The following is a 14,345-nucleotide window of genomic DNA, read 5'->3' on the forward strand; positions in this document are numbered from 1 at the left end:
AGTTAAATATGGTAACAATCAATAAAAATCGAAAAAGGAAATTTATTGGTTAAATAAGTTGAAATAAATATTGTTTTCGTATGAAAAACTATCTCTAATCTGAAGGTCTAGTTCGTTAACAACTGGAACTCTATGTACCAAAAATGAAATATGTTGCATATAAGTGTTTCTCCGATGTTTATTCGCAAATCTTTCCTTTCATGTGAAACACAATGAAATATTGTAAGTCACTTTAAAGATGTTCAGAAGTAATTTATAAAATTCTTGATGTTCAACAGTAGGCATTCCGATGGGAGCATTTTGTTCCAGACAATTTTAAAAAGAGCCTTAGGCTATAGAAAAGTAACATTTTATGCCCTCCAGCGTATGTTGTTTTCCATTCAACTAAGATTTTACTAGGCATCTTTATGAAGTTAAAATTAAGATTCAGATCTTCTTGGAATCATAGTTGATCATTTTTGTTTAAGCCCAGACATGTCCAGCTCAGAGTATATAGAAAGCGTGGGACGCATAGCTACCCTACCAGTTCACCTGTTCTATGGTTCTTGTTTTATAGAGTGTGGGTAACTTATCAACATGTTTTTATTTGGATTCTGAATGTTTCGATGTCTTTTTCTTCAATTTCTTAATTGTGTTTTTGGGTAATGATTAAAATTTAGTTCCCTTAATTTTACATTGTGAAAGTTGTTTTGAGGGATATCAAAATTATGAAACGTTGTATGTTACGAAAATTAAGTTTTCCATTTATGAAGCCTACAAGAAATTATTGGAAGTTGTAGTTTCACAACATAAAAAAGTACTTAATTTTAACTCTATGTCACAAAATATTCGTAAGATAACAAGAAGAAAACCTGTGCTAAGTGGTGTAATTTACAATTAGTGTCTCACACGTCTCCTCATAAATTGTTATTTTTTGGTGTTGTTCCTTTCAACCATAAAAAAATCATAAGAAATCAAACAGTAAAGATGCACAATAGTTCTGGTTTCCACAATCTAAGATTTTAACAAATACCCTGATTAGCAACTCTACATTGAAAAACAATGAAATGCTTCACAGGTTGCATCTTGATACGACTGTAGAGAGCAAAGTCATGAACAATTTGGGCAAGTTTGAACACTCCATAAAAACTTGAATAATTGGGCATTTGGACACAGGAAAACAATTTATCCAGAATCCAAGCGGCTTCTTTTCCTACTAGTGTCTAAATGAAGCAAAAAAAAAAAAAAAAAAAAAAAAAACACTTCGATTCTGGACTCACTTTTATCTGTCAATCTCAGTCTCATTTTGGGGGTATAACACCTAGTAGTATCAATTCAAAATGATTCACTTAAGTTATTGTTTGGACATCAGAAAATGTTTGTTTCTGGTCCCAAATACGTAATTGGTTTATTATAACCCCAACATTCCTTTGGTAGTATGACCCCTTGAAGTACACTGTCAGAGAGATCCCAGTCAAGTTATTACATGGACACAAGGAAAATGCTTATTTCTTGTCCTTTTTTCTTTTGGCTCCTCATTCCTCAATAAAAGTCTTAACATTCTAAACCAATCTCAGCTTGACAGTTGTACTAAAGAATATTGTGGTACAATATCATAGACATCCATATGCTTTTACCGAGGTAGTCTATGCAATACTGTTTATGCCCCTTTTTGGGCCCTAATTCCCAAAGACTTGGGGTCATGACCTAAAAATAGGGCATTAATGGAACATTAGGTGATATCCTGCCACGTAACAGTGAAAAAGGGGGTGGCAAAATCTTCTGAATTGCCAAAACTGAAAACACTTTGGATTTCACTGAAAATTTAACTTACTTAAATTTTATGGCACTAGACATTCATCTGTTCATTCAAAGTAATCATCTGGAAACCTTCAGGGGGTGGACAGACGGACAGACAACCTTGTCATTTAATGTGGCAGAGTTTAAAAAACAATACCAACTGTGTAATAGTGGTTTAGAGCCTTGATATCAAATTTTATAAGGCAAGTTGTTTCAATTGTTCATGGAGAAAGGACGACAACATCACCATACCATCATACAACCACATATTTTATGATGGTCCAATAAAAAGTAATAGCAAGAGTAAACAAGTAACTTTTTAGACTCTACTAAAAACTTGCATACAAATCATGGCTCTTGAGTGTAAGCATGGTAACTCTCAACACTCTTTCCTCCAGAAAAATGTTGCATCAAAACAGGTCTATATACATGTATCTCCATTTATTTAGTAAGTCAAATATACTTAATGGAATAAAGGTCTTCACTTTTAAACTTAAGACTACTCTTCATGTAACATTTTTACACATGATCAGTTCAATAGAGCATATCTAACTGATTTAAGTAAACCTGCTGACAGAATAACTGAAAGTTTTAATTAAAATAAAACGTGTGTCCAATCAAGATTTTCTTATAAAGTGGTCCAGCTGCCTGACATTCAAAAAATATATATAGAGCATTGTTACAATATATCACCTAACTTTCTTCAAAAGTTTAAACCAGAAAATTGAACAGACTAAGTGCTTTCTGTTTTTTAAAGAATAGAAAAGTTGACAGTTGTGTTTTTTTTTCTTTTTGTTTTCAAGGGAAGATAATTCTTGTAGCAAAACAACATAACATGTAATCATGTTCTACAGATACATGTACCTTCTTTTCATTATCTAAAATAGAACATTATGTACAAGGAAAATTTGGGAAAGCAACACTCAAATTATAGGAAAAAATAAACAGCTCATTAAGACAGTGTCCTCTTTGGTTAAGTGAATAAATTCAAAACAGGTGAATAGAGATATACTAAAATAGGTCAGTCCAAAGATATGTCTAAACATCTCAAATAATCCCAGTACTGATATTAACACAAAATATAAATGGAAATTAGTTTTCTATTTGTGTCATGAAAATATTACTGCTAGATCCAACTTTTAACCATATGAAAGTAATATATGTAATGTATGCAGTGTAACTTAACCCTTGGAAAGACAGTTTATTTCTCAGTGTACTTCTGTAGTACAACCCATCAGTATTTCAAAATGTCCATATAATCCTACATTTTTTATTTGATTCATGACAAATGATGCAGCGAGATAAAATGAATGACTATACAAGAAATGAATGAGTTGGTTTTTTTCCTGGCCATGCCTCTTTAACATATTTCTTCTTCTTAGGTTCTTTGGGTCCTTCCTCCACTTGGAACACCACTGGTGGATGTGATTCCATTACATCAGGTAATGGAGCAGGTTGTTCTTCAATGTCAGGTGCCAGATTAGGAATATGTAGTCCCATCTTATTAGCAATGCTTGCTGCAGTGTCACTGGCTGGCATATCACCATACAAGTTCCGATTAGAATATGAAAAACTTTGTAGTCTTTTTGTAATATTGTCTGTCATTGATCCAGATGAAGATAGGAGATTACCATCTAATTTCTGTCTCTGTAAAAATTAATACATGGTGCATATCTAGATGGTATATAACAACACAAACTGGATTTTTAGGATATTCAAATGGGAAATCAAAAAAATGTTGTCATCTTTTTAAAAGATCAATTTTATATTATAATACATAGTGTTCATATTGAAGTAATAACTAACATGAAATCTACGAACTGGGCAGAAAAAACAGAATGTAATATGCATGATTGACAATGAATACTGACGATATATCAGTTATCATAAAGTGGTGATGCATAGAACTGTTGAATTGTAATAAATTTCAGTATTTTACATGTAACAAAAACCTTTACATTCTGTTGCCCCAGAACATCACAATGTTTTGCTATCACTTATCTAGCTAAGAACATTAGAAACTAAATCCACAGTCATCAGATTTCTTTTTTGACACTCAGATTCATATTTTAATTATTTACTTTCTAATTATGTATCCTACAATTCTTTGATTAACAAGAGATTCTGAAGTCAAAAGAAAAATAGCATTTATCATTAATCTCAATGTGAGCATTAAAAGGAAAGGTGCTAATAAATACCTGTCAACCTCCACAAATGACCTTTCTACATTGATCAAATTGGAAACAGTAAAAATTTAGTATCACAACAGTAGCAGGAAATAAAAATAATCTGGCAGTAAAAACTGAACAAAATGTTTAAGTTGTTAACAGATTCCATTAAACCTTACAAGGAACACAGATATCAATAGCCACCATACCTTTGTAGGGATAACAGTTGTTGACACCAGATTTCTAAACCTTCCAACTGTTGGATCAATGTCCTCTACAAAACATGATATAAATTAATAATACATATTGTTAATTTCAAAAAAACATTTTTATTTAGAGAAATATCTGTAAGTGAGAAAAGAGCAATACATCTATTAATAAAAAGGGACATTTTACATAAAATTACATTGAAAAAAAAATGAACTTACAAAAATTACAACTTTTCAATGACTTATGAGCTTATTTCAAACCAAATATTCTGTTGATATCTTACAACAATTTATAACTAGAAAAACTGAGCAAAGTTCACTAAAGGCCATGGAACAACACTAACAGTAGTCTGGTAGTCTTGTGTCACCCTAAAATTGGACGGGACTATCTGAAAAATTTTCATGGTAGTGCAATGGGCTATCTAAATTTTGCCTCATTTTTCATAAAATCTAAGATCAGAACTGGCATACCATCTACTGACTACCTGTTTTACCTCCAAAGTAGTCCTGTTGACAACCACACAAATGAAGTTAGCGTCAAACCTTGACAAAAGGATATTCCCTGCTCTCGAGACAAGAAACCATATGATCAAAATAAAGTCATCATACAGGAAATAGAAGATCCCTGGGTTTAAAATGCAACCCAACATAATAGTATACTACATAAAGCTTCTGTCACAACATCAAGCGGCTGTGATAAGTAGTTGCACAGAAAGCAGTAGCTAAAAGGTGACAAAGGACAAATGGACAGATGCCATGACCACTATATATCTCCAGCTTTTAAAGCAGGGTATTAACAATCAAAACAACTACATGATGCAGAATGACAGATGGATAGGAAGAACCTAAAACAGGTTAGTAAAATGGGCAAATTCTGTAATAAATAGCTGTAGCATGAGGGCATGATATGCCTGTCCATTTCATCAAAGTATTAATATCACATATCGTATGATATGCTAAATGTTCCTCCTCTACAAAACATGGATTTTTGTTCACAAGTAACAGTGCAAAATGTGAAAAAAAATCTTATGAAAAGTTTATGACATGTGAATAAGTCCCATAACTCAGAAACTGAAATGGAATTTTCTCCAAAAAGTCTATACAAACTGTTACACCATTACAGCAAACCAATGTGTAAAGTTTGAAGTTTTTTTGACGTGGAGTTTCTCTAATTACAGTATGCAGTATGACGTGTGTATGTGGACAAAACACCATAGTACATCCTCATATTGACAGGTGAATAAAAAAATTGACTGTAGAATATCAGGCTGAATTTCTTAACGTTGAAACCTACCTGGATTTATGACTTCTTCTTCATCGTGAAAAAAGACATGTACATTTTTGTGTTTCCGTTTCAATGGATTAGGAGCAGGACCATCTTCTATCATTGATGTTATACGCCTATTGTGGGCTGTGTTAAATTCTGTTAAGTTCTAGAAAATAACAAATTCACTATTACAAACAACACACATGTTGGACAACTATACCATTGAAAGTTTTTGTACTTTTTATTGCTGTTAATAATTCAATAGATTTTAGTTGCAGTCAGGAGAAAATCAACATGGAACGTACATGAAATAAGTTATTTTAAGGATTAAATTACTATGGTTCTGACTTAAGAAAGGCTGTAAATTTATGGACAAAATTCTTTGTTATACAGTAGAGAAACCATGAATCTTTCTTTAAATGCCAAAGATTGGATTGCTTTCATAAAGCTAGTACCAGCAGGTTGCTGCTAAATATAATCACAAAAACTATGTTCAAAATAACGTACTATTTGAGATGAGCACACAAAAAAACTTTTCTTCTTTGTCTTACGGTGAAGTTGTGTACATTATTGTGTTAATACAAATGTATGAGAGGTCAGCAAAGTCTTACATCTAATTCCGTTTCTGTTTCAGGTAGTCCCAATAAACTGCCTTCTAGATCTTCCCCACGTTTCTCTTTGTCATCGCCCAACCCACCAGATAGTGGCTGTGGTCTCTCGCGTATTATGTACATTCTTGTAGATGCACCAAAATGTATTTCACTGTCTATAGGAACCTGTTGTGGTTTCTTTGATTCTAATCTAATTCTGCCTATAAACGTCCCATGTGCTACAAAAGTTACATTTGACATGAAGACGAGGCAAATTTTATAGCCACTCTGTAAATGAAAGCAACTTATATCAACCAGATAATATTTCCCATTAGGGAAATCTATGATGAATTACTTATGGACATCTGTTTCTTTGATATTTTGTTCACTATCTTTCACATGAAAATATGAATTCTTAAAATAATACAAATAAACCAGCAAACAGGTGACTGGTTAACAAAGTATACCTGTTAGTCTAGCCAATGACTCATGTGACCAGTCACCTCCAATATTCACAAGAACATCTAATCTTATAGACAAAGACTAAATCATTAAAAATTGGATGAAGTTGATCATATTGTAGACTAGCCTAATTTCTACAATCCATGGCTTTGTGCAAGAACTCCTAATTAAAGTTTTAACAAACAACATACTACTGCCAAGGTCCATAATGAATGGTCGACTTAAATGCTTGTGCCACACTAATGCTGCATGAACACGAGAACAGGACTGATGGTCAATACAGAAGTCACATAGCTGTTTGTTTCTTCCAAAAAAGTAACACTTCTTGTTGTCAATCATTAATTTCTGAAAACATAAGAAACGTACTGCTACAATGTAGGAAGAAACTATGTCACCATTATTAAAGTGAAAATGTGAATTACATATGTATATGTAAAAAAAAATGTACATGCAACCCTAACAGCTTGTAAACTACTCTGAAAAAGATTTGTTAGAGTCAGGCTTATTTAAAAACACTGTTTATACAGTGTTTTCCCTAAACAAAAAATAAAAGAACATCCTGGTAAACTAGAAAATTTGGATTGCATATTTTCCTTTGAAATGATAGCATCACATACAAATGTACAGGAAAATCAGTTCAGATAACATTACATATCCATGATACTAAAAAATCCTGGGGAAAACACTGCAGAGAATAGAACAGAGTTGCTAAAAACTGCTCAAAGATATTTCTGTGGAAACAATTGTAAGGCTTTGATGAAAAAAAAAACCAAACAATGCAATATTTTTTTTTATGATTCTGAGAAAAAAATTCAAATGTACAATCTGTTTCAAGTTTAAATTACAGCAATCGCTCTGTATGTATGAATAATTTATAACCCAGTGGCTTATCTACAGATTCAAGCTGGGCTGATAATTGTCAAGAATTTACTTTAGCACTCATGTCTAAGTACTTCACCTTACAAATGATGAATACTTTCTGTTCAAGTGCACAAAAGCTAAAAATACAGCTGTAACTATTCAGGCACAGCATAAAGTCAACTATTGATTGATTTATACATGCTATTTTTAACACTGAAAATAACAATTAAAAAATAAATCATGAAGACATTTTCTTATTAACTGCTAGAATCCAAAAAGCAGTTTATTTATAATTCAACCAAAGATTGAAAAATTCCAAAAGAATTGTTCATCTATAATTTCATTACTAAAGGGAAAAGCAACCATGCTAGAAAGACACATTGTGTGATATTTTTACAAAAATAAAACTTACTTGGACCATTTTATTTTCTTTAACAACATCCAAATGAAGACCTGGTGGAGGTTTACCAGCCCTGAAAAATAAGTGATATTATTTGTGCACGTTACAGTAAAAGTGTATAATCAGTAATTATGCATACTTGCACTTTAAAGTTTTTTTCTTCAATTTGCTTTCTTTATAAACAGCATACTTCCATTCAATGAATCAATTAATGTTGATACATGTAAATTGTACTTGAGTCTTGACCTTTGCTTTATTAGGACTTCTGAATTCTTTCTACATGTGATGTACATTTGTACATGTACATGTATAAATAAACTACCACCAAGCTATTAACTATAGATTTTCCACTCTCCACAGTTGAACATCTTGACTACATTTGTACATGTAAATATATTCTCCTTATTGAGTCTTTATCAACAATGAAGATAGATTATGATTAATGGAATGACTAAATATCAAGGTACCCATCCATACTCTAGCTACACCCTCCAACTTTGAATACACTATGCATAGTATGCAATCTCGTTCAATCAAGAAATGCAGGGTATTTCTGGACTTGCTTTTTATGTGCCAACCCTTCAGCCACACATAACTTTTTTAACCACTTAAAAATATTGTCAGCAATGAAAAATGCTTTCTCAAAAGCATCACTCATGTAGCAAGGTACAGTGTACATGTATCTTTTCAGCCATCTTGAAATTAAAGTTTATAACAAAAAAAAACATTTTGAGCATTAATCTTGACAATAAAAATTTAAATTGCTTACATGTACATATAATACATGTATGTGTACATTACAAAAACTATTAAAATGTACATATAATGAGAATAGGTATGGTGAATATGTCAAAAAGACAACCCTACTGGGATGAAAATGTCTGCCAAAGGCCACCCATTGGTCTTCAATGAACAATGAGGAAACTCTCACACCACAAGGCAGGCTGCAGCTGGCCCCAAAACATCATTATAAACAGGTACAGTGAAATACAAATGTAGTTGTCCTTTATACTCAATATAAAATAAACTAAAGGTGAAAATGAAACAAGACATACCGAGGCCAGAAACCCCTGATTTGGGACAGGCGCAAAAAATGTGACAGGGTTAAAGTGTTTTGGCATGATCACAACTCTCACCCTTTAAAATCTGGTCAATGAGGAAAAAATATTACACAATAAGACACACATAAAAATCAGTTCAAAACGGTCTGGGTCCCTTGTTACCACAGAAATAAAAAAATAAATATAAATTATACAAATGTACAAAACCAAGGACTACTAGCAGTTAACTGACATGCCAGCTCCAGCCCTGTTTACATGTAAATGTACAAAAAGTTATGTCCCAATTGTATGTAAAATAAATCCAAATTCTTCCCATGTGGGGTTGAGATTAATGGTACATTATATATGTCGTACAATGTACAATAAGGACATGTCATCTCAAATACTGCTTTTAAATATAGTATTTTTTTTTTATTTCTATGTAAAGTCCCTATGAGCAAATCAATGCTAAAACCAATAAATTCTACACATGTAGCATTAATGATTTGACAACAATATCATAACTACAGTGATGCGAAATGTAATTTTTTTACAGAACATTCTGTCTGTTAATTAAAGAAACTTTACCAGACCGAACCATCTTTTACCAGACCGAAAAAAATTATGCTATATTACTATAACAAAATTTGTGTGTGAACAAACAGATATGGCATCTGAAGATTAAATGGAAGAGTAATCAAGGGAACCAAGGTTATAGCAGTAATCAAAAGAATGTAATCCAGGAACAAAGACCAGACATGAAAAACACACATACACAACAAGAACATAAAGTCACTAAAATCATACATACAAAGTAACAAAAGCAAATGAATAACTCAGACTCCACTAAAAACTGGGAGTGTGGACCAGGTGCATCAGTAGAGTAAGCATCCTCTCAAATTTTCAAAATTAGGATTGTATAAAGATAATACTTCATCTTATTATAGTAGAAACTCGAGAGATTTTAAAGTAATTTATTAAGATATGTCTAAGTTCTTCCTGGAAATAAAGAATATCTCCTCCCATTACTATATGCTATGAATTTGCCATTATCATCCCCTGTAGTAATTAAATTGAGGGCTGCTAAATCTTCTGCCTCTGCAAAGCACCAAAATCTTCTAAAAAGATAATTATATTGAAGAAATAAAATTCATAAATACATGTACAATAACAAAATATGAATCTAGTGGATAATAAATAAAACAAAAATAAATGAAGAATTTACTTTTGTATAATTCCAATAACACAGGTCACCATTTCTAATTCAGCTGTAAATGAATCAGAAGACTTTTATTAACAGCAAAAAAGAATTGTTTAAAGCTCATTTTGTTGTGATGTGCCGATTTATTTTAAAGTTTGACTACTTCTTTCACGAGTTCAATGTACACTCTCTCGTAATAGAAAATGTTAAATAAGTTACCTGTTGATGGTTACATAATGCAATCTGTTGGTATCCATTCCACCAAAGTATTCCTCACTGAAGCATCTTATTTAATTTGATCAAAGTTATTCACTGAAGCGGCTTATTTAATTTTATCAAAGTTATTATCTCTATTTACGGGAAATTTCTATACAAGTATTCATTCGTTATCAAATTTCTTTGTTTAAAAACAAATCTCGTAACTACTTGGATGATTCCAGTGACATCCGTATAATTTTCCGCTGAATTGAGTCAGGTGATTGTTGTTGTGGACGCCATGCCTTCCTTGTAAAGTAGATTGTTTTTGGAGGAAGAACTCTAATATCCAATACATTGAACTCTGCTTTAAAGCTTTGTTTTAAGAAAACACAGTACAGAGGGACTGATTGTCAGAGATTTGCTTAACAGCTTTTGAAAATAGCTTTGAAATAAAAAAAGTAACGTCATTTCCAAATCCACCGCCGGAAAAGACACCAAACATTTGGATGGAAATTATATCAAAAAAGAATTGTTTAAAGCTCATTTTGTTGTAATGTGCTGATTTATTTTAAAGTTTGACTACTTCTTTCACGAGTTCAATGTACACTCTCTCGTAATAGAAAATGTTAAATAAGTTACCTGTTGATGGTTACATAATGCAATCTGTTGGTATCCATTCCACCAAAGTATTCCTCACTGAAGCATCTTATTTAATTTGATCAAAGTTATTCACTGAAGCGGCTTATTTAATTTTATCAAAGTTATTATCTCTATTTACGGGAAATTTCTATACAAGTATTCATTCGTTATCAAATTTCTTTGTTTAAAAACAAATCTCGTAACTACTTGGATGATTCCAGTGACATCCGTATAATTTTCCGCTGAATTGAGTCAGGTGATTGTTGTTGTGGACGCCATGCCTTCCTTGTAAAGTAGATTGTTTTTGGAGGAAGAACTCTAATATCCAATACATTGAACTCTGCTTTAAAGCTTCGTTTTAAGAAAACACAGTACAGAGGGACTGATTGTCAGAGATTTGCTTAACAGCTTTTGAAAATAGCTTTGAAATAAAAAAAGTAACGTCATTTCCAAATCCACCGCCGGAAAAGACACCAAACATTTGGATGGAAATTATATCAAAAAAGAATTGTTTAAAGCTCATTTTGTTGTAATGTGCTGATTTATTTTAAAGTTTGACTACTTCTTTCACGAGTTCAATGTACACTCTCTCGTAATAGAAAATGTTAAATAAGTTACCTGTTGATGGTTACATAATGCAATCTGTTGGTATCCATTCCACCAAAGTATTCCTCACTGAAGCATCTTATTTAATTTGTTATTCACTGAAGCGGCTTATTTAATTTTATCAAAGTTATTATCTCTTTTTACGGAAAAATTCTATACAAGAATTCATTCGTTATCAAATTTCTTTGTTTAAAAAACAAATCTCGTAACTACTTGGATCATTCCAGTGACATCCGTATAATTTTCCGCTGAATTGAGTCAGGTGATTGTTGTTGTGGACGACATGCCTTCCTTGGAAAGTAGATTGTTTTTGGAGGAAGAACTCTAATATCCAATACATTGAGCTCTGCTTTAAAGCTTCGTTTTAAGAAAACACAGTATAGAGGGACTGACTGTCAGAGATTTGCTTGACGGCTTTTAAAATTAGCTTTGAAATCGAAAAAGTAACGTAATTTCCAAATCCACCGCCAGAAGACACCAAACATTTGGATGGAAATTATATCAAAATTTACAGGACTAGCAGTCGTTTTACCAGACTTGTCTGTCAGTCCGACGATATTTTGTTTTCACTGTAACTATATACCTTACGAATGAGCCTATTTAATGGTTTACTTACACATGTAACTTATTGGGTGAGTTTTCAGCTTTCCATGCTTTGTGTAGAATATTACCATAAAACTAAGATTGAGAGACACTCGCATGTAGTAATCATTTACATGTACATCTGTATTTGAGAATGAGTGTATATGATGTTACTATTAAAACTTCTTCAGGGAAATAAAAAATAATATTGTAAACTACACATACATGTAATGTACCTAATATAATCAGTCAAATCTGACCCTTTCCGAGACTAAGTGACAAATTCACCTTGAACTACCCTGGTCCTCAGGCAGGTCGTGTTTAAGTGAAGGTCATTGGTCAAATGGAGTCATCAGAAAAAACACGCTTTTGTGTCCATGTAGTATCTTATGTAAACTCCTGGCACTTGGGTAATCTAATTGAACACAGCCATTGATGCATGTACATGTAGAAACAAGTTCCTGAATGATTGATTAATGTTTAAGGTCCAAGCAGCAATATTTCAGCCACATGTACATTGTAAATATCCAGGCGATGAACATGAAAATATGATGAAATGAAAAATGGAATGGGACACAAGGATGACAGGGATGATGAGTTTCATATTTGACTGGAAATTGGGAGAGTTGGGTAGGGTTGGACAATTTACAAATGTAGCCTCTTGTAGCAAAGCTGAGGCTCCTACTCCTTTCGAATACCATAGCAGGGTTCTTTAATGTGCAAAGAACATTGCATTTTTTTAAACGCCCCATCATGTAGCAGTTCCTGCACCCATGGACTAATAAGTGAGTAAAGCTTGCTCCTCAATGTACAGAAATTCATCTAATTTTTTTTATATTTACCTCTTGGGAAACTTTCTCCAGAGCAAAATGCTACACCTCTTCCTATTAAAGCTTTGAAATGTAGTCAAAACACTTGTTCAACAAAACGTTTCAAAGACCCATATTGTACTTGATCGGAACTGCTTGGACATATAACATATTAATGATGTAATTACAAATATTTGAAATATCTATTGATCCATTTTAATTAAAAGGGAACCTACATTTGTACTAAATAGTTTCCTTGCACTTGCACTTGCTCTGTAAGGCAAATGCTTTCCTCATAATATCATATTTCAAAGTGACATTTGAAAAAAGTTCTTTGATCCAGATAAAATTTGATAAGTTCTAAGGCATAATTTTAACTTCACCTAACTTAATCACATGTAATTTATTTCCAAAAATTAAACATTAAAGAGGGACATGGCATGTCATGAAGAACATGCTTTAAGTCAAGAGCTGAAGTCGTGAAGAAGAATTAGATTTGCCAATCCAGCCGTCATTTGGTCCTGCCATAGTTTTCCAAGTGTTTCATCCACAGACAATATGCACACAAGAACCATCAAAATGCATTTAGCTTACCATGAAGGCACCTCAAAGTTGTTTACAAGAGGGCCTTGATTCTGGCTTGTTTGGTGCTTCGCCATGTTTATTATTCTGAGATCGACCGCCACCTATGCTAACATTTCATTTCGTCCTTTTGTACTTTCGTCCTCCATTGAAAAAGCGTTTAACATGCTTGCTATAGATGCATATATTTTTTGTTACAGCAAATATTTTTTGAAAGATAAAGATAAGATAAAGATCATTTAATCCAAATGAAAGGGCCTTTGGTAAGGCATAGAATTACATATAAGTTATTGACATTATTAAAACATGTGGATTCAATGTGATATACGTTTTTAAGTTATACAAGTTAGTTATTAAGCATAATTATTTTTTCAATATCTGAGGATCTTCTTAATTCTAGTCCATTAGCTAGTATATTGTCCCAAATTTTTAGAAGTTTCAAACTTTCTTCGATAAAAATCAAATTGAATTTAAAATTGATACCCAAAGCTCTGAAATTGTTACTTGTAAGCATAATTCACAAGATGTTACGCGCGCTGTTCGTAATAGCGTATATGGCTTTTATCTTATTTATTTTGGAATATAAGTAAATTTGATAAAAATATCAAAATATTAACCAAGAATTTCTTGTTTTAAGCACACATGTAACAGTTATAACTTTTTAAATTCGACTTTTTCACCTTATACGGGGTAACATTTTTAGTTAATCACATATACTAAAACGACTATAGGATTTGTAAGTCTCGTTCTAGTTTCAGTTTCCCTTCCGGAATTTTAGATGTAGAACGTATTGAAATCCGAAGACTGGTCTGCATTTTATTGTTTACTTCCGGGATATTGAAACGCTGTATTACAATGTAAAATCTTCTATTTTATGCTTTTCTTTACATTTTTATACAGTAGAACTGAATATTTGTCTTTTTTTTTTTCATCATTTTTTTTCATAAAAATA

At 32.3% G+C, this 14,345-nt stretch overlaps 1 protein-coding gene across 2 annotated transcripts; it reads right to left on the bottom strand.

Moving 5' to 3' along the window:
- Window positions 1-3,035: 3,035 nt before the first annotated feature.
- On the bottom strand, window positions 3,036-13,532 carry LOC148629520 (nuclear inhibitor of protein phosphatase 1-like). Of its 2 annotated transcripts, none has more exons than XM_088552930.1 (7): window positions 13,406-13,532; window positions 7,749-7,809; window positions 6,667-6,820; window positions 6,035-6,252; window positions 5,451-5,589; window positions 4,157-4,221; window positions 3,036-3,426 (listed from the first exon to the last, which is right to left on the bottom strand). In XM_088552930.1, exons 1-7 carry the CDS (start codon window positions 13,468-13,470, stop codon window positions 3,094-3,096), a joined length of 1,035 nt encoding a protein of 344 aa, XP_088409056.1. In that variant the 5' UTR covers window positions 13,471-13,532; the 3' UTR covers window positions 3,036-3,093. The 2 variants fall into 2 exon arrangements, with proteins under 2 accessions (XP_088409056.1, XP_088409067.1); XM_088552941.1 differs by lacking the exon at window positions 13,406-13,532 and adding an exon at window positions 10,197-10,407.
- Window positions 13,533-14,345: the final 813 nt, after the last annotated feature.

This window comes from Perna viridis, chromosome 1 (genome assembly GCF_037379345.1).
Source record: "Perna viridis isolate PV_CMFRI_1.1 ecotype Kerala chromosome 1, ASM3737934v1, whole genome shotgun sequence".
Taxonomy (NCBI): Eukaryota; Metazoa; Mollusca; class Bivalvia; order Mytilida; family Mytilidae; genus Perna; species Perna viridis.

What these genes read in the sequence shown, in the direction of transcription:
- LOC148629520 (XM_088552930.1), bottom strand. Translation starts at nt 13,470, where the DNA reads ATGGCGAAGCACCAAACAAGCCAGAATCAAGGCCCTCTTGTAAACAAC. An exon ending in AAGAAAATAAAATGGTCCAA is followed by an intron (nt 6,821 to 7,748) that starts GTAAGTTTTATT and finishes TTATGTTTTCAG; the next exon opens with AAATTAATGATTGACAACAA. An exon ending in CAACTGTTATCCCTACAAAG is followed by an intron (nt 3,427 to 4,156) that starts GTATGGTGGCTA and finishes TAATTTTTACAG; the next exon opens with AGACAGAAATTAGATGGTAA.